We start from the raw sequence: 19,493 nt of genomic DNA, 5'->3' as shown, positions 1-19,493 counted from the left end.
TTCAACACAAGAAGTTCAACATTTTCACCATTCATTTAGGCAAACTTGTGAATAAGTCTGAAACCATCTTAGTCCCAAGTGTGGATACAGGAAAGATCAGGGCAATGTGAAAGATTCCCCCTCCCCCCCCAATGAAATGTAGATCAATTGGAGGTTATTTTAAAATCAGCAGGAAAAGCTACATATTAACTTTATAAACATGTTACCTGTATATGGTATGAAAAGACTGTAAACATTTAGAAAGTAAAATGGATAATACATTTTTAGAAGTTCATGTCAATCAGAGATTTGCATATTTTATTGCCTTTAGATTGAAGTCAAGATGTCAGTAGAGGTGTTATAATTAGTACTCCTGGATGTGAAAGGGAAGTTTGCTTCAGTTATACCATTCTTGATTGTTACTCAGTTTTCCCTAATGAAAATACACATCACATATAGAGTCATAGAGATGTACAGCATTTCTTTTTCTAATCAAACTTGTTCAGATTTGTTATTACACACTTCTGGAACAGGTGGGACCTGAACCCAGGTCTTTCAGTCTAGGGGTAGGGACACTATCACTGCATCACAAGAGCCCTTATGCCTGGACATTGGGTGAGGATAGAAACAGAATCAGCTGCGATGCCTTCCTCACTGCACTATCAGAAGTCACACTGGAACAGTGGCAAGCTGGGTCAGAAGGGTGATGCGTGTTGTGGAATTCTATCCCAGAAAAGAATAAAAAGAAACACTCAATAGACAGGGAAAAGAATGACAAAATAATTGGAGAAAAATGTCACTACAGTTTGGTTCTTATTTCAAACTAGATCTATTGTGTCTTGTTGATCTCCTACCTACAAGATGCGAACTGTTGCAAACAAAACCAGTTTGTGTATGAAGGAAACTGCTGTGACATGTGTCCTGCAGGTGAGTGACAGTCAGTCTTTGAACATCATCTCTATAATATTTGTCGCTTTCAGGAAACAGCAGAGAAAAGAAGGGAGGAACGGTCAATGGATCCAAACTCTGATTTCTCTCCACACATGCTGCCAGACCTGCTGTGTTTTTCTAACAATTTCTGTATTTGTTTCTATTTAATTAGAACTTGTTTTTTAGATTATATTACTTACAGTGTGGAAACAGGCCCTTCGGCCCAACAAGTCCACACCGACCCGCCGAAGCGCAACCCACCCAGACCCATTCCCCTACATTTACCCCTGCACCTAACACTACTGGCAATTTAGCATGGCCAATTCACCTGACTTGCACATTTTTGGACTGTGGGAGGAAACCGGAGCACCCGGAGGAAACCCACGCAGACACGGGGAGAATGTGCAAACTCCACACAGTCAGTCGCCTGAGGCAGGAATTGAACCCGGGTCTCTGGTGCTGTGAGGCAGCAGTGCTAACCACTGTGCCACCATGCTGCCCATTTGTATTCTAATTAAGCTGAATTTAAAAGAAAGAAAGAATTGGATTCATTGAACACTTCTAATAACCTCAACATATCCCAAAGCACTCTACAGCCAATGAAGTACTTTTAAACAAAAACAGAAATTGCTGAAGGTCGTTAACTCAGTTAACATTAACTCAGTTCAGAAGAAGGGTCACTGGACTCGAAATGTTAAATGAATTCCATAGATGCTGCCAGGCTTGCTGAGTCTTTCCAGCAATTTTTGTTCTTGTTTCAGTTCTTAGGCATCCACAGTTCTTTGTTTTATTTTAATGTGATGGAACATGTCAACAACAGGACAATCAAATAGCACTTGCTTAGCAATTACCTACTCTTTGATATTCTGTTTGGGTTCTGCCAGGGCCATTCACAGGCTGTGGACATTGTTGGCTGGGCCAGCATTTGTCGTTCATTCCTAGTGGCCCTTGTTTTCAAATCCGTTCATGTCTTCCCATTTCCCTAAATCTGATATCTGCTCCAGCTTTATAACTCTCTGAGGTCTCTGCACTCTAATTCTCACCTCATAATCAATTTTAATGTACCACATGTGGTGGCTGTGCCTTCAACTATGAAGGTCCTAAGCTCTGGAATTCCTTCCCAAAACAACATGGCCTTTCTACCTCTTTTTTCTAAAACTCTTTTAACGTAACATAGAATCCAAAAAATGTTTGGCACAGAAACAGCGTCAAGTTCCTAGGTAGTGACGATCACCTACAATCTGTCCTGAACCACCAATGATGATGCAACAGTCAAGAAAGCACAATAACACCTCTTCTTCCTTAAAAGGCTAAGGAAATTTGGAATGTCCATCAGGACCTTCACCAACTTTTACAGATGCACCATAGAAAGCATTCTAGCTGGATGCATCACAGCTTGGTACAATGACTGCTCTGCCTGGGACTGTAAGAAACTACAGAAAGTTGTGAACACAGCACTTTGTGCAAGCCAACATTCCACCCAATAACTTCATCTACATCTCCCAATGAAATGGAAAGGCAGTCAACATCATCAAAGACCCCTTCCACCCTGGTTATAATCTCTTCCAATCTTTTCCATCAGACAGAAGATACAAAGGCTTAAACACTTGTACCAACAGGTTCAGGAACAGCTTCTTCCCTGCTGTTACTCAGTTTCAAATCTAATGTTGATCTTGCTTTTTGTGCACCTTTTGCAGCTGTAACTTTGTATTCCTCGCTCTGTTGAATCACCCTATGATGTTTGTGTCCTTGTATGTTGTGATCTGACTGTATTGCATGCAAAACAAAACTTTTCACTATTCTCAGGTATGTGTGACAATAATAAATCAAGTCAAAGTCATTTGGTTCTTTATGTCTATGATGGCTGAAAGGAGCTATCAGCATGACGATCCTTGCCCTCTTCCATTGCCACAGTGAATCAGACCGCAAATTGGAGAAACAACACCTCATCTTCTGTCTGGGCAGCCTACAGTCCAGAGGACTCAACATTGAATCTTCCAATTTCAAATAACCTCCATTCCCAACCCCCGGAGGAAACCCACACAGACATAGGGAGAATGCGCAAACTCCACCTGAGGCGGGAATCAAACCCGGATCCCTGGCGCTGTGAGGCAGCAGTGCTAACCACTGAGCCACCCGTGCAACTCCATAGCAAGATGTTTTAGATGAAGGGAGGGAAGCTGAGACGAGATTACATCTTGTAATTGCACATTTATCTGCTGTTAATGATGAATATTTGCTTATTTTCATTGCAGGCACTTACTTGGAAAAGTACTGTGGAGCAACTACCAAAACAAAATGTGTAGTGTGTCAGAAAGGGACATTCAGTGATCATATACATAATTTAAACATATGTTATCCCTGTCAGTATTGCATTGGAGGTAAAGCACTTTTAATTGACTTTTCGGAGACTTCATTACTTTCCTTGCAGAGATAATCAAATGTTAGAAATATATGGAGTAAGCAAAACATTTATATGCAAGCTATTGATTTACTCTGGTTGCATATTTTCTGAGGCTGTGTATTTAATTCCCACCAAAACTAATTCTAATTTACATATACCTCAAGTGTTGCATACTTATGGAGTGCTAAATATTTCAAATTTTGGATGGTCACCCTGCTACTCATCAAAATCCATAACAAGTTATACTAGTTATTTTTCAATTTGAATTCTGATTTATTTTTGGTGATTTCAAAGTTGTATTTCAAGAAGCTGAGACTAATAGTTTTTTGCTTGGCAGGGCTTTAAAAGGATTATAAAACTAAGGCAAGTAGATGGAGTTAAAATACAGATTATTTGTTTTCAAATTGAAAGGCAGAATTGCCTGGTGAGGCTGAAAAGCTAATTCTGTCTTCCTAACAGGAGAAACAAAAGTGCTTTTAGTGCATTTTTTTTCCATTGACAGGATGTGGGCTTTGCTGACTAGGCCAACATTTATTGCCTATTTCTAATCGTCATTCAGAATGTGGTGGTGAGCTGCCTTCTTGAATCTTGCAGTCTATGGGATGTTGGTACACCCACAATGTTGCTACTGGAATTTGACCCGGCGACAGACTAGGTTGGGAGCAGTGGATCTGAATCACTTGCTGCATAAAACGTTTTTCCTCATGTTACCAGTAACTTTAAAAAAGTGACTTTTGGTTCTCGATCCTTCTGCCAGTAATAACATGATTTCTTCCAAACCTTCATTTCTCCAAGGACAACAGTCCTAACTGAAATTTGGTTTTATTGAAAATTTTAATCTTAAAAATATCAGGACGTTTGCAAGAATACAATGCAAGTAAAGGGGAACATAGAGCATAAAATTATGTGAAGAGAGTGTCAATAAAATAAATATGTTCCCTTTCAGACACAGGTTGGGATGAAGAATGGAAAACCCTGGATGTCATGTGTTGCAAAGGTCGGGAAGTTTATAGCAGATACTAAAGACTCAATCCGGTCAGGTTCTGGAGGAATGTAAAAGGGGAAATGTGAAAAGGAAATTAGGAAAGCTAAGTGAGTGCATGAGAAAGTATTAACAGGTAGAATAAAGGACAACAAAGGGATTTTTAAAAATCAGCAAAAGAATAACTAGCGAAAGAGTAGAGACCATTGAGTTATTGTGTGTGTGTGGACCTGGAATATGTAGGTTATCTTCAAAGGATACTTTGTATTGCTCTACCAATGAAAAAGAATGATACATGTATAAATATAAGGTTGGAGGACTACATAATATTAAAAGAAATTAAGATAGAAAGAGAAGGTACTGGTGGGTTTAGCAGCCTTAAAAGTGGGTAAGCCTACAGGCCCAGTTGAAATCTATCCTATGCAATTGAAGGAGGCAAGGGAGGAGATATGAGAGGCCCTGGCAGTAATGATCAGATCTTATCTGGCCAAGGATGAGATGTTAGAGGACTGCAGGATCACAGATTGTTTAAAAAAAAGAAAACAGATTGACTAAGGAATTGTCAGTCAGTTTAACTTTTACTAGTGAAGTTTTTAGAAAAAATTCTGAGGGACTTTTTAATTCTTACTTGTAGAAATACAGATCAAGGATTGTCAAAGTGCTTTGGTTAAAGAAAGGTTATGCTTGGCATATTTTTGAGGACATAACCAAGAATGAGGGGAATGCACTTGGTAGGGTCTAGGTAGTCTTTTGTATGGCTTTTCATAAGGTCCCTTAGCGCAGATTGGTCCAAAATGTGAGAGCCCAAGGCAAAGTGCCACTTTAGATCCAAAATTGGCTGAGAGGCAGGAAAATGAGGGTATGGTAGAGGAATGTTTCTGTGACCTGGAAGTCTGATTCCAGTGAGGTTCTGCAGGTCTTAGTGCTGGGGCCCTTGCTGTTTTAGATGTACATTAATGTTTGGACCTGAATGTAAAGGGTATGATCAAGATGTTTGTGGATAAAACAAAAATTGTTAAGGGGGTAAATTGTGAGAAGGATAGCCATAAATTGCAGGAAAATATCAACAGACTGCTGAGGTGGATAGAGCAGTGCTAAATGGAATTTAACACACAAAAGTGAGATAATCCACTTGGCGACAACTAACAAGGCAAGAGATTGCACTGTGAATGGTAGGACTCTGGAAACTACTAAAGATTAGAGGGACATTGGTGTGCAAATCCATAGAAGCCTGAAATTAGAAAGGCATGTAGATAAGGTGATTAAGAAGGCGTGGGGGTTACTTGCCTTTAGCTGAAACATTGAATACAAGAGAAGTAGGTTTCACTGGAATTGTATAAAATGCTGGTGTATTATTAGGCTGAAAGTCCCTAATGGGTTCTTTAATGTCTGATCAAAATGATTACAAGAAGACACATGTGCTTTGACATAAAGCAAATTTATTAGCTTAACCTAATTTAGGCACATTGAAAATTAATGAGTGAATCATTTAGCTTAAACTACTTCAAACATATTTAACAAATTATTCTCATTGTCTTCCCTCTGTTGGAGACTGTGGCAATGGCGGCAGTCATAGCTTTATCTCAATTTCACAGAACCAGCTGCGGGAACCCCAGCCCAATGGTGTAAAGTCCCATCATCCTGGTCTCTCAAACCGCAGTCTGATGTGGAAAATCCTCAGCCCGCTCTTACAAACACCAGTCTGATGGTGTGATGTCTAATAAGTGGGGCAAACTCCTTGATATTGATGCTCTTCTGAATCTAAGGTTATGTTCTGAATCACCATTTTATAATTACTTCAGTACTTTTCCAGCCCTCAAAAGTAGATGAAAAAGCAAGTCCATGTGACCCCATGTAGACTGCACAAGTGGATAGGTCACATCTGAGTGAGATTCCTCCAGGTGCTCCAGTTGCCTCCCACAGTCTAAAGATGTTTAGGTCAGGTAAATTGGCCACGCTAAATTGCCCACAGTATTCAGGGATGTGTAGGTTAGGTGCAGTAGTCTGGGGTAAATGTTGAGTAATAGGGTAGGGGAATGGGTCTGGGAGGGTTACTCTTCGGGAGGTCGGTCATAGAGTCATAGAGATGTACAGCATGGAAACAGACCCTTCGGTCCAACCTGTCCATGCCGACCAGATATCCCAACTCAACCTAGTCCCACCTGCCAGCACCCGGCCCATATCCCTCCAAACCCTTCCTATTCATATACCCATCCAAATGCCTCTTAAATGTTGCAATTGTACCAGCCTCCACCACTTCCTCTGGCAGCTCATTCCATACATGTACCACCCTGCATGAAAACGTTGCCCCTTAGGTCTGTTTGATATCTTTCCTCTCTCACCCTAAACCTATGCCCTCTAGTTCTGTACACCCTGACCCCAGGGAAAAGACTTTGTCTATTTATCCTATCCATGCCCCTAATAATTTTGTAGACCTCTATAAGGTTACCCCTCAGCCTCCGATGCTCCAGGGAAAACAACCCCAGCCTGTTCAGCCTCTCCCTATAGCTCAAATCCTCCAACCCTGGCAACATTCTTGTAATCTTTTCTGAACCCTTTCAAGTTTCACAACATCTTTCCGATAGGAAGGAGACCAGAATTGCACGCAATATTCCAACAGTGGCCTAACCAATGTCCTGTACAGCTGCAACATGACCTCCTAACTCCTGTACTCAATACTTTGACCAATAAAGGAAAGCATACCAAACGCCTGAAGAAGGGCTTATGCCCGAAACGTCGATTCTCCTGCTCCTTGGATGCTGCCTGGCCTGCTGTGTTTCTCCAGCACTACATTTTTCAACTCTAGTCTCCAGCATCTGCAGTCCTCACTTTCTCCTAGCCTTCTTCACTATCCTATCTACCTGCGACTACACTTTCAAGGAGCTATGAACTTGCACTCCAAGGTCTCTTTGTTCAGCAACGCTCCCTAGGTCCTTACCATTAAGTGTATAAGTCCTGCTAAGATTTGCTTTCCTAAAATGCAACACCTCACATTTATCTAAATTAAACTCCATCTGCCACTTCTCAGCCCATTGGCCCATCTGGTCTAGATCCTGTTGTAATCTGAGGTAACCCTCTTCGCTGTCCACTACACCTCCAATTTTGGTGTCATCTACAAACTTACTAACTGTACCTCTTATGCTCACATCCAAATCATTTATGTAAATTACAAAAAGTAGAGGACCCAGCACCGATCCTTGTGGCATTCCACTGGTCACAGGCCTCCAGTATGAAAAACAACCCTCCACCACCACCCTCTGTCTTCTACCTTTGAGCTAGTTCTGTATCCAAATGGCTGGTTCTCCCTGTATTCCATGAGATCTAACCTTGCTAATCAGTCTCCCGTGGGGAACCTTGTCAAACGCCTTACTGAAGTCCATATAGATCACATCTACAACTCTGCCCTCATCAATCGTCTTTGTTACTTCTTCAAAAAACTCAATCAAGTTTGTGAGACATGATTTCCCATGCTCAAAGTCATGTTGACTATCCCTAATCAGTCCTTGCCTTTCCAAATACATGTACATCCTGTCCCTCAGGATTCCCTCCAACAACTTGCCCAACACCAAGGTCAGGCTCACCGGTCTATAGTTCTCTGGCTTGTCTTTACCGCCCTTCTTAAACAGTGGCACTACGTTTGCCAACCTCCAGTCTTCCGGCACCTCACCTGTGACTATCGATGATACAAATATCTCAGCAAGTGGCCCAGCAATCACTTCTCTAGCTTCCCACAGAGTTCTCGGGTACACCTGATCAGGTCCTGGGGATTTATCCACCTTTAACCATTTCAAGACATCTAGCACTTCCTCTTCTGTAATCTGGACATTTTGCAAGATGTCACCATCTATTTCCCTATAGTCTATATCTTCCATATCCTTTTCCACAGTAAATACTGATGCAAAATATTCATTTAGTATCTCCCCCATTTTCTGTGGCTCCACACAAAGGCCGCCTTGCTGATCTTTGAGGCGCCCTATTCTCTCCTCAGTTACCCTTTTGTCCTTAATATATTTGTAAAAACCCTTTGGATTCTCCTTAATTCTATTTGCCAAAGCTATCTCATGTCCCTGTTTTGCCCTCCTGATTTCCCTCTTAAGTATACTCCTACTTCCTTTATATTCTTCTAAGGATTCACTCAATCTATCCAGTCTATACCTTACATATGCTTCCTTCTTTTTCTTAACCAAACCCTCGGTTTCTTTAGTCATCCATCATTCCCTATACCTACCAGCCTTTCCTTTCACCCTGACAGGAATGTACTTTCTCTGGATTCTCATTATCTCATTTCTGAAGGCTTTCCATTTTCCAGCTGTCCCTTTACCTGCGAACATCTACCTCCAATCAGCTTTCGAAAGTTCTTGCCTAATACCATCACAATTGGCCTTTCTCCAATTTAGAACTTCAACTTTTAGATCTGGTCTATCCTTTTCCATCACTATTTTAAAACGAGTAGAATTATGGTCACTGGCCCCAAAGTGCTCCCCTACTGACACCTCAGTCACCTGCCCTGCCTTATTTCCCAAGAGTAGGTCAAGTTGTGTGGACTTGTAGGGCATAATGGCCTGTTTCCACACTGTAGGGATTCTATGAGTTTATAATATCCTCAACATCAGGCACAAGAACCGGCTGCTAGAAAAGCTCAGCATGTCTGGCACATCTGTGAAGAGAAATCAGAGTTAACATTTCAGGTCCAGTGACCCTTCCTCAAAACAGACAAATTTCCTCCCCCAACACACACATACACAAACACACAAGTTAAAACAGGCTGTATTGTATTAGGCCTGTTTTTCATGTGCTTTTCCACTTCAGTTGCTCATTGTCATGTCCAAATTATTCTTCAGCGGGTCGGTGTGGACTGGTTGTGCTGAAGGGCCTGTTTCCACACTGTAGGGAATCGAATCGAATCGAAAAAATAACTCTTAATGGTCTGGTTTGAAGATGCCATTTTTGACCCTCACACTACAGCTAATCAGGCCGCAACCGGAGTACTGCATGTAGTTCTGGTCCACTAGAATTGTAAGAAGACTGTGATTGCACAAAAGAGGGTGCAGAGGGGATTTGCCAGGATGCTGCCTGGCTGGAAGTCTGAAATATGAGGAACAATTGGATAAGCTGGGTGGTTTTCCTTGGAACAGCAAATTTTGAAAGCAGAACTAATAGAGATAGAACTGTATAAGATTAGGAGGGAAAGACATAATGTGGATAGAAAGGCACTTTTTCCGTTTATAGTGGAGTCAATAACCAGGGGACAAAGATTTAAGATAGGAGATAACAGATTGAGAGGGGAGTCGAGAAATGTTTTTCACCCAGAAGGTTCATAAGATACAGGCGCAGAATTAGGCCATTCAGCCCATCGAGTCTGCTCCACCATTCGATCATGGTTGATGTGCTCCTAACCCTCATATTTCTGCCTTCAACCCATTAGCAATTAAAAATGTCTAACGCCTCCTCAAATTTACTCACTGTCCCAGCAGCCAGTGCACTTTGAAGTAGCGAATTCCACAGATTCACAACCCTTTGGGAGAAGTAGTTTCTCCTCAATCCTATTTTAAATTTGCTACCCCCTTATCCTAAGACTATGACGTCGCATCCTAGAATGTCACCAGATTGCCTGGGGGTTGGGGGGAGGAATGAATCACAAGGTGTAACTAATGAGAGAAACATCACACCCATGAATGGAACTGATAAATTTTGAAAGGAGCTGTTCTTTCAATAAGGTGGCTCAGTGGTCAGCACTGCTGCCTCACAGTGCCAGGGACCCAGGTTCGATTCCAGCCTTGGGCGAATGTCTGTTTGGGGTTTGCATATTCTCCCCGTGTCTGCGTGGGTTTCCTCCCACGATCCAAAGATGTGCTAGTTAGGTGAATTGGTCATGCTAAATTGCCCATAGTGTTCAGGGATGTGTAGATTTGGTACATTTGTCAGAGTTAAATGTCAAGTAATAGGGGAGAGAAATGCGTTTATGGGGATACGCTTCGGAGGGTCAGTGTGGACTTGTTGGGCCAAAGGGCCTGTTTCCGCACTGTAGAGATTCTATGATTGATGATTCTATGAAAGGCTGCTTTCTCCCTATCAGCAGCAAGTGTTGGGGGGAGGTGACCTGTGATTGGTGAAGGAAGGTGAGTGGTGGTGATGAATAGGATTAGTGAGGCCACAGATGAGCTTGCTGCACAAGGCCAATTGGAAGTGAATCTGCAGGATGGGGGGAAAGAGGGAAAGCTGAAGGGAATATATGAACACCTAGTTAACCAGGATCCAGGGAAACCTGACATCACAGATAATGAACTGCACACAAGTTGACATGCATTATCTGTGTGTGCCAATTTTTGAAAATAAACTTTTGTTTCTAATTATGACTAGTGTATTGTGCTAATTTAAAAACTGTGATGTTTAGGAAATTTAAGCCTACCATTTGCCTTATGGTTTTAAGTTTAAATACAAGTTGACAATTATTGAGGATATTGATGAATTCCTCTGCTTCTGTGAGTCTCAAGTGGTTAATTTTGCTACCCGACAGCATTGCTGTCAGTGAGTACAAAAAAGTCCCTTTAAATGAAAATGTGACCCCCAAAAATCAGAATGTAGTTGTTGAGAAATCTTGAGAAAGCCCTCAAAATAAAATTATATCGACCCTCCTCCAAACTCTCATAATATACTACTGTTTCCTAATAAACAGTTATTTGTGTCTCCTAATTTGCTGTGTGTCAGCCTGACTCACAGTTACGCCTTCTTGTTCCTGACCATTGACGAACTCTGAAGTTCAAATTTAATCTAAGAAGTTTGACTGCCTCCTGGAACAAAATGTCCAGTTAATTACCCTCCTTCTTGATGCCCTACAGTATCTGCAGCTTAGGTTCCAGCTCAACAATTCTGAATCAAAATGCTCAATCTGCAGTCACTTATCACATAGTATTTTCAGGGAATGCATTGCTCTCCATGGTTCAAAATGTCATGGCTCACAATCCCATCATGTATACAGCACTTGCATTTTTACTGAATTTTGTATTTCTTAAGAGCGGGCATTGCAGTTAAATTCTTTTGAAAAATGCCATTTGAAACAACTGATAATAATGCAAATAGGCTTAACTTATTCATGGGGATGGTAGGCCTTCAAGATTCTAGATCATGGCTGACCATTTCAATGTCATATATCCACATAATCCCCATATCCCTTGACATCATTAATAATTAGAAATCTATCGATCTCTGTATTTAACTGACTTAATGACTGAGCTTTGACAGCTCTCTGGGATAGAGAATACTAAAGATTCATCACTTCTGATGGAAAAGGTTCCTCCTCATTTCAGTCCTGTATGGCTTACCTTTAATTATGTGCTCAACTTCACATTCCAATTCACCTCCACTACCCTCTGACTCCCTTGTTAGTCAAGAATCTATCGTTAATGATACTGCCTCCACTATTGATGAGGAAAAAGAATCCGACAGACTCGAGACAATAGCAGTCATTGCTAATTTAGGTTTGACACAGCAGTCTTCATCCCAGACTTCAGTCCAGAGTCCTTTTCACTTTTAGATTATTTTTGAGTGTCAGCTTTTTGGAGAATATGTTGGTGTTTTTGCAGATATTTGTCAGTTTTTCCAAATGTATGTATTAGTGTACATATGAACTGGACAGCTCTGCAGAGAACTACTATTTCCACAATGCATTTGTTGCTGATTTAATCACATCTAAATCTTAAAAGGACCAACCTTTTACTGTTCATTAGCTACCTTGGACCTACACAAATTTCCAAAACTAGAAAGTGATATAGGGAAGTAGTTAAGACATTCAACTAAGACTGATATTTTTCTTATCTAGATGGATTTATTATAAAACAGAAATGCAAACTTACTGGAAACACTGTGTGTGGCTGCAAAACAGGATTTTTCTGCAAGAAAACAAGTTTTCAAAGCTGCTGGAGTTGCCAACGTTACACACCATGTCCACCAGGTCAGGGAGTTAAGACACCAGGTATGATGTTAGACTTCGAATTTGGAAGGTCAATAAGACAATAATGTCATTAAATAAATGTTCCGTATAAAAACTATAAGGTTAACGTAGAATCTTATAGCACAATCAAAGGCCATTTGGTTCATAATGCCTGTGGCAACTCTTTAAAGGAGCTGTTCAGTTCAGTTCCAGACCCCAGGTTTTTTTCCCATTACCCTTATTAGCTCTCTGCAAGTACATGTCCCACTGCCTTTAAAAATATATGAAATCTAATTTCATCACTCATTCGGTTCATTTTACATCTTAGCACTCCTTAGTGTGCAGAATTTTTTCTTAGGTCCCTTTAGATCTTTTGAGAATTTTGTTAGATCTATGAACTCTGGTTACCAGCACACTTGTCAGGAGAAATAGTTTCTTCTTAATAGCTCTATCAAAACCTTCATAGCTTTGAACTCTATTGTCTTTATAGTTATTGAAAATTGGCTGTCAGTGTGCTGCAGAAATGTGGATAGTATATTATTTCCTAGAAATGTGATCTAAATTCTCAAACATGCAGGATTTTTGGGGACACAAATTTGCTGCTTTAAGTAACTGCATTCCTCATTATATAGTCAACCTGATTGAATGGCAGGTCTGTTTCTGAGTAAGAAGGCTGTTGATTTCTACCCCCGCACCAGAACATTAGCACAGTTGCCCAAATCTTATGATCTAGATTAGAATCTTGATTTTGTCCCAGATCTGATAAAAAGTTGCCCACTTATCTTTGGAAGGGTTTTCCAGGCCAGGAGCCTTCCCAGATAAGGGAACACAGTCCAGTGCAGGAACTAACTCAGACAGTAGCGGAGAGGAGCAGCACTGCTCAGAGATCAGCTTTTTAATGGAGTAGCTAACAAGTATAGTTTCATAGCTGTCACTGAAATCACAGCCCTCTTTTGCAACATGTCCTAAAGATCCAAAACTATTTTGACAGCTCCTGAGAGAAGATAGTTGTGTAAGGTAAGTGAGAGAGTAGGGTACCATCATTGGGGGAAGCCAATAGAATCTCACACAGGAGGGGTGAACAGGTATCAGGTGAGTGAAGGGTAGGGTGTCAAATGGTTAAAGAGGAACAGGTGCCAGTTGTGTTGGAATAAGGTGCTTTCAAGTGGCAAGGAAGCCAAGTGAGAGTTTAGGGAAGTTTGGAGATGGTGAGAGTCATAGGAATCGGGGCAGGGTGACGTGTTAGCTTGGGGAGGGATAGGGATTGTGAGAGGTGAGTGGGGGGAAGTACATGAGGAAAAGGCAGGAGGTACGCACTGAATTAAACTGCTTTGAGAACCACTGCAGACACAATGATTAATATGAAATTATTGATCCATGGGATGGCTGGTGAGAGTATTGGAGATTTGGTTGGGTGTCTGTGGGCATCTGGGAGTATGTGGTCAGTGATGACTGGGGTTTCATAGTTGCCAAGGGTTTTAATGCAAGTTTTAATTCTTCCACCTTTTCCTGGGCTGACTATTCAAATATGTGTGTTGGAAACATTTGATGTCTCCGACTCTATCTCAGATTTGGAGATCTTTTAAAGGATGCCAGAGACTGGATAATTGCCTGTTCGAAGTTTCAATATCTAAGGAAATTCCAGCATAGTCAGCTGCATTGGGACTTCTGCATGACCCTAATGCACAACTCCAGTTTATACTTTAGCAGCCACTATCTCTCTATCAGAAGATCTGAGACATAATCTAGGTTGACGCTCACTACAGGAATACAAGGAGAAAGTGAGGACTGCAGGTGCTGGCAATCAGTCAGGAGTGTGGTGTTGGCAAAGCACAGCTGGTCAGGCAGCATCTGGGGAGCAGGAGAATCGACGTTTTGAGCAGAAGCCCTTCATCAGGAATACAGTTGACTTGTCTTTTGAAAGATCTACTGAGCTAAGGAGATTTCATTAAAGTGGATACAAAACAAATTTCACCATATTATTAGAGATCAGGAGTCAAGGGGATTTCTTGGCCGAGATGCATCCCCTAAGCTACACCTTTAAAAAAAATATTCTATCACTTTGTTGTTTGTGGATCCTGCTTTAAATAAAATGGCTACCAAACATTCCAATAGTATTACAGAACTACACTTCAGTAATAATTATTTGTCTATGTAACAATTTAAGATATACTAAGGATTTGAAATTCATTATATTGATGAAAATTCTTTCTGTCAAAATAAAAATATAGCTATATATTTGTAGGATTATATTTGCTAGAGAATGTTGTGCATCAAACAGTAAACTATCCTTTAGTAAGTACGAGAGCTTCAGTATTGACCTGGTTAACACAACTTCTGGGTTGTGACACAGGAAAAAGATGTGTTGATGTACCAAAGTTGTCTGCTTCCATTGTGTTACCATCAAATGTCATTCCAAATCTATGCAATGAGAGGGAAGTGCCTACTACCTCATTTCAGCTCTAGATGCCCATCATTCAACATGTTCAAAAGAAGTCACTGTTAGGCCCTATGCTAGCCTTATTTAAAGCATGAGTGAATACAAGTGTTCTGCTGAATCTGAAGATATGTTTCTTTATTTCTAGGCAGGGTTAGTCATTGATACTAATTTAAACACTGAACAATTTCCCCCCCAAAAAATAGGTTGTAAATCAAATATATAAATTTCATCTGTCATTTTCTCAAACTACTGATCCCAATTGATTCCTATTGATGTTGGAATCCCAAGAATGTATTAATGCATTGCCACACATGGAAATGAAATAGAGGTGAGTCCCTATTTCAAATGTAACATAAGGTTATGTACACCTGAACAGGCCAATCATTTCAACATACAGAAAATATCACCCATCAACTGATTGATGATTAGAGTAAGTTTGAGGATAGTCAAAGAGCAGGATTGCAATGTCTTTCGGTGACTGGGCAGAAGGAAGAAAAATAAATTGCTACAGAACAGAAAATGTTATAAAACTAGGATTTCCCAAATTTCCACTAAAACTTTGCTGCAACCTCCAGATAAATTTTGCCAAAGTTCTGGGAAATGTCTTTGAGCAGGATTTTTAGCTGATTGGCACATGTGCAGAGGTAAGCAGGTGCAAATATTTGCATCATTGGCCAGAGTGCCAGTTTGCCAGCTCTTTTCCTCCTCAGGTCATTTTTCCAAGATGGGGGGAGATTAAGGGCAATGGGTCTACCCATTCAAAATAAGTAGCTGCCAAATAACAGCAGTTAAAGGCCACAAGGACTATGATCAGAAGCTGTCTGGAATTTTACATACAGCCTGTGGATTCCTTGAGGCATCCTGCCTCCTGAAAGAGGGTCCCAGCTAGTACCATTCTCCAACCGTAACTCTGTAGTCCTCTAAATTTATCAGTTTAAAGTTATCCAGCTCTTTTTGAAACCTCCTCTGGAATGCACCTCCACCACTCTCCCAGGCAGTGCATTCCAAATCCTGACAACTCTCTGAGTAAAGACGTTTCTCCTCATTCCAATCCTATCTCTCTTGGTGACAGTCTTGAAAATGTGACCCCTAGTTACTGATGTACCAACTACTGGAAACAGAATATCCTTATTTACCATGTCAAAATTGTTCATTACTTTGAACACCTCGATAAGGTCACCTTTATTTAAAAGATATACTTTTATTGGGAAAAACATTTTTGGATATTACAACAAACACAAAACAAAACAATACAAAGAAACCCACTAATTACATAAATAAATAATAACTAATAACTAACTAAGAACATGATATTATTATTAATAATAATACAGCTCAACAAAACAAAATCATCGAGAGCATAAATTTATACATATTCATGTGTTCGTAGTCCCTCCACTCTGGATGCTAGATTCATTAAACAGAATCGTCATGGCTATATAAAGGCCCTTATTAGTATGGCAGACAAATCTATACCCAAGTAGTCCAAAAAAGGCTGCCACATCTTATAAAACTTCTCAGTTTTATGGTGCACCATACTTGTAAGAAAGTCTAAAGGGATGTGTTCCATGTCTAGCTTACGACAGCCGTGGGGGGGGCTTTCAAACATCCGCCTTAACAAAATATTCTTTCTTGCACAAAAAGTGAGGATACTGAAAAGGTTTTTCTGTGCACGTCTAATGGAAGTGGATTAACAAGGCCAAGAAGAAGAAATACCGGGTCCTTCTCCACCCTGCCCCCAAGACCTTCTCTATTTCCCGTACCACAACACTTCAGTATGCCTGCAGCCTGTGGCAGGACCAGAGATAATGAGTGAACGTACCCGTATTCATTTTGCATTTAGGACATATTGGAGATGCTCCCGCCTTGCCAAGTGGACCCTGTGAAGAATTTTCAATTGCAAGGCATGGGTTCTATTGCAAACCGAGATCCTTCTTGCATTTTCTCAGCTATCTCCCATACTTCAGATGAGATCTCAAGTCCAGCTCCTTCTCCCATACCTTACAGAGCTGTTCAGACTCGTCCGAGGGACCCTCTCCCAATAGGTGATAGAGTGAGGATCCCCCAGGCCCAGTCATTCAGGTAAGATAGCAACGAGCTTAATTGATAGTTTTTGAAATCAGGGAGGTCCACTCCTCCCAGTCTGTGGGGTAGCTGCAGTTTAGTCAGTTTAATAAGGGGCTGCTTGCAATACCAGATAAAGGAACTGAACCAACCGTTCAGTCTTCTAAATGTTTGTTTAGTAAAAGGCAGAGGGAGCATTCACATAGGATTCAGCAGATGGGGGAGAATGTTCATTTTAATGAAGGCTATTCAACTTAACCATGAGATCAACAGCACCTCCCACCTTCGAAGGTCTTGTTTGATTCTGTCAAATAAATGGGCAAATTGGTTTTAAATAGCTGATCAAAGACAGGAGTAATGAATATAGTAGAGAAAGCCCTCCTGTGACCATCTAAAGGGAAATTGAGATTCATCCTCAGGACCAGGCATGTTCGGGAGGCCACCTTTGGGCATGGCCTGTGATTTTGCAAAGTTGATCTTGTAACCTGAAAAGCCGCCAAATGAATTAATGCATTGTATCAGATGATGCACCGAAACTGTTGGGTTTGATAAAAAGACAAGAACATCATCTGCATACAATGCAATCTTATGAAACTTTGTCACCACTTCTGAAGCAGATATATTGGGATCCCTATGTATTGCCTCTGCCAACAGTTCAATCAGCAGTGTAAAAAGCAACAGTGATAAGGGACAGCCCTGTCAACTGCCTCTAAGAATATTGAAATTGCTTGACCGCACACCATTGGTGAGGACCGTGGCAAGAGGGTCACTGTACAAATCCTTTACTATCTGATAAAGGCTTCATCCAAGCCAAACCGCTTTAAAGTATAAAAAGAGATATGGCCACTCGACCTGGTCAAATGCCTTCTCTTCATCTAAAGAGATCACTAATCCCTGTATCGGTCATTGTTGACATACTTGGATCATATTAAGTAACCTCCTGGCATTATTTGATCTTTTATAAAACCCATCTGATCCTCCTTAATGATGGAGGGCAGCACAGTTTCTCATCTTAGTGCAACAGTCTTAGATAGAATTTGAAATCAATATTCAGGAGTGAAATGGCTCTATAGGAAGGATAAGAGGGATGTTTGCCTCTCTTAAAGATAGCGGGAGGAGGCTATGATTATGTGAATCGTTAAACATACTAGATCATGAAGAAGATATCGGGGCAATCTGTCCACCATAGGATCTATGAGACAATTAAAATCCCCCCCCCAACAATAATATGCTGAGATGCAAGGTTAACCAGTCTAGAAAGTGCATCTACCAAGCGACAATAAACATTTAAGATCCTGTATTCTTCCCCATGTATCAAAGCTTTAAGGATTACAAACCTCCCATGTGTGTCTTTAGTACACTCTAACAACTTAAATGGGAGATTCTTCCTAACAAGTATGGCCTACCCTCCCCTACTCCTAGTGTTGAAAAATAAGGGAAAAAAACAGTCATACCTATTCTGTTGCAGTTTCAGATGCTCTGCATCATTGAGATGTGTTTCTTGCAATAAGGCAACATCCACCCTCTCCCTTTTAAGACTGGAAAGTACCTTCTTCCTGTCGACCAGCGAGTGACTCCCCTTAATGTTTCAGGTACACCACTTGAGTACATCCTTAGCCATTTAGACTCCAGAGAGGGAGAATTCAAACTACAAATTGCTGAACTTCAGTACAAGAAAGTCCACAAAACACAAAAACTACATAAATTAAATCAGCTGCATCTAACAAACCTACAAAACTTGCAAAAACTATGTACACTGAAAACAGAAAAACAAAGAAACACCAAAGGCACTGTTTAGAGGAATTTACCACCCCCCCCCCCCCCCCCATCAAAGGGGGCATCTACACATCCCAGAACACTACTAACCATCCCAACCACGCTCTTAACTCTTACCAGCTAGGGTCATGCCACAAACACAGGCAACCCGGAAGGAAAGAGCAAGATTAGTAATATACACAAGTAAGTTAAAAGTAAATACTTCACACATCCCTTGGTATAAGTTAACTTAGAAATTAAAGGTAAATATTCCATCCATCCCGAGCATAATTTAATGCAATTTATTACCATCAAAAGGAGACTTCACCAAGGCCTCCCTAAAGAAGGACAGACCCGAACAACTCTGTTATCTGTGCCTATTCAATTGTCCGGCTTAAGTCAGCGTGTCCACAAAGTTCCTCGCTTTCTTTGGCGAGTAAAGTAAATACACAGGTCAATTATAATTAATCCGAAGCACCGCTGGATATCTTAGAGAGTACTCGATCTCAAGGTCTCTCAATCTCTTCTTGATGCCATCATAGGACTTCCTTTTCCAGATCACTACCACTGAAAAGCCTTGGAAAAACATGACCCTGGAGCCCTCGCACACCAACACCCTTGGATCGTTCCCTTGGGCTCTGGGAAGCTTCCATGACTCTCTGTTTGTCTTTATAATGATGGAACCGTACCAGGACAGGGCAAGGCGCTGGTCCACTCCTGGCCTTCGTGCCACGACACGGTGGGCTCTCTTAACCTTTATCCTTCTCTTTTCAGCCTCCAAACTAAGGAATTCCGGGAACCACTTTTCAAAGAATTCCACTGGTCGCTCACCTTCTGTCCCCTCTGGCATGGCAACAACCTGAAGATTCTTCCTCCTGCCCCTGTTCTCAAGATCATCCACCAGATCCAGGAAACCACAGACCTGTGTTTCCAGGGCTTCAATCTGACTCTTGGATGAATCAGCCTCTACCTTCACCCTGTGGCCCAGTGCTCGAGCTCACCAGTCCTT

The 19,493-nt window shown here is 41.1% G+C and overlaps 1 protein-coding gene across 1 annotated transcript; it reads left to right on the top strand.

Moving 5' to 3' along the window:
- Window positions 1-853: 853 nt before the first annotated feature.
- LOC148139746 (tumor necrosis factor receptor superfamily member 11B-like) lies at window positions 854-19,462 on the top strand. Its single transcript, XM_087980253.1, has 4 exons — window positions 854-906; window positions 3,165-3,290; window positions 12,115-12,267; window positions 19,259-19,462. Exons 1-4 carry the CDS (start codon window positions 894-896, stop codon window positions 19,345-19,347), a joined length of 381 nt encoding a protein of 126 aa, XP_087836379.1. The 5' UTR covers window positions 854-893; the 3' UTR covers window positions 19,348-19,462.
- Window positions 19,463-19,493: the final 31 nt, after the last annotated feature.

This window comes from Chiloscyllium plagiosum, unplaced genomic scaffold, assembly GCF_037043375.1.
Source record: "Chiloscyllium plagiosum isolate Xiang-an unplaced genomic scaffold, Cpla_swu_hap1 HiC_scaffold_37, whole genome shotgun sequence".
NCBI lineage: Eukaryota > Metazoa > Chordata > Chondrichthyes > Orectolobiformes > Hemiscylliidae > Chiloscyllium > Chiloscyllium plagiosum.
This window is presented reverse-complemented; position numbering and strand designations above follow the sequence as displayed.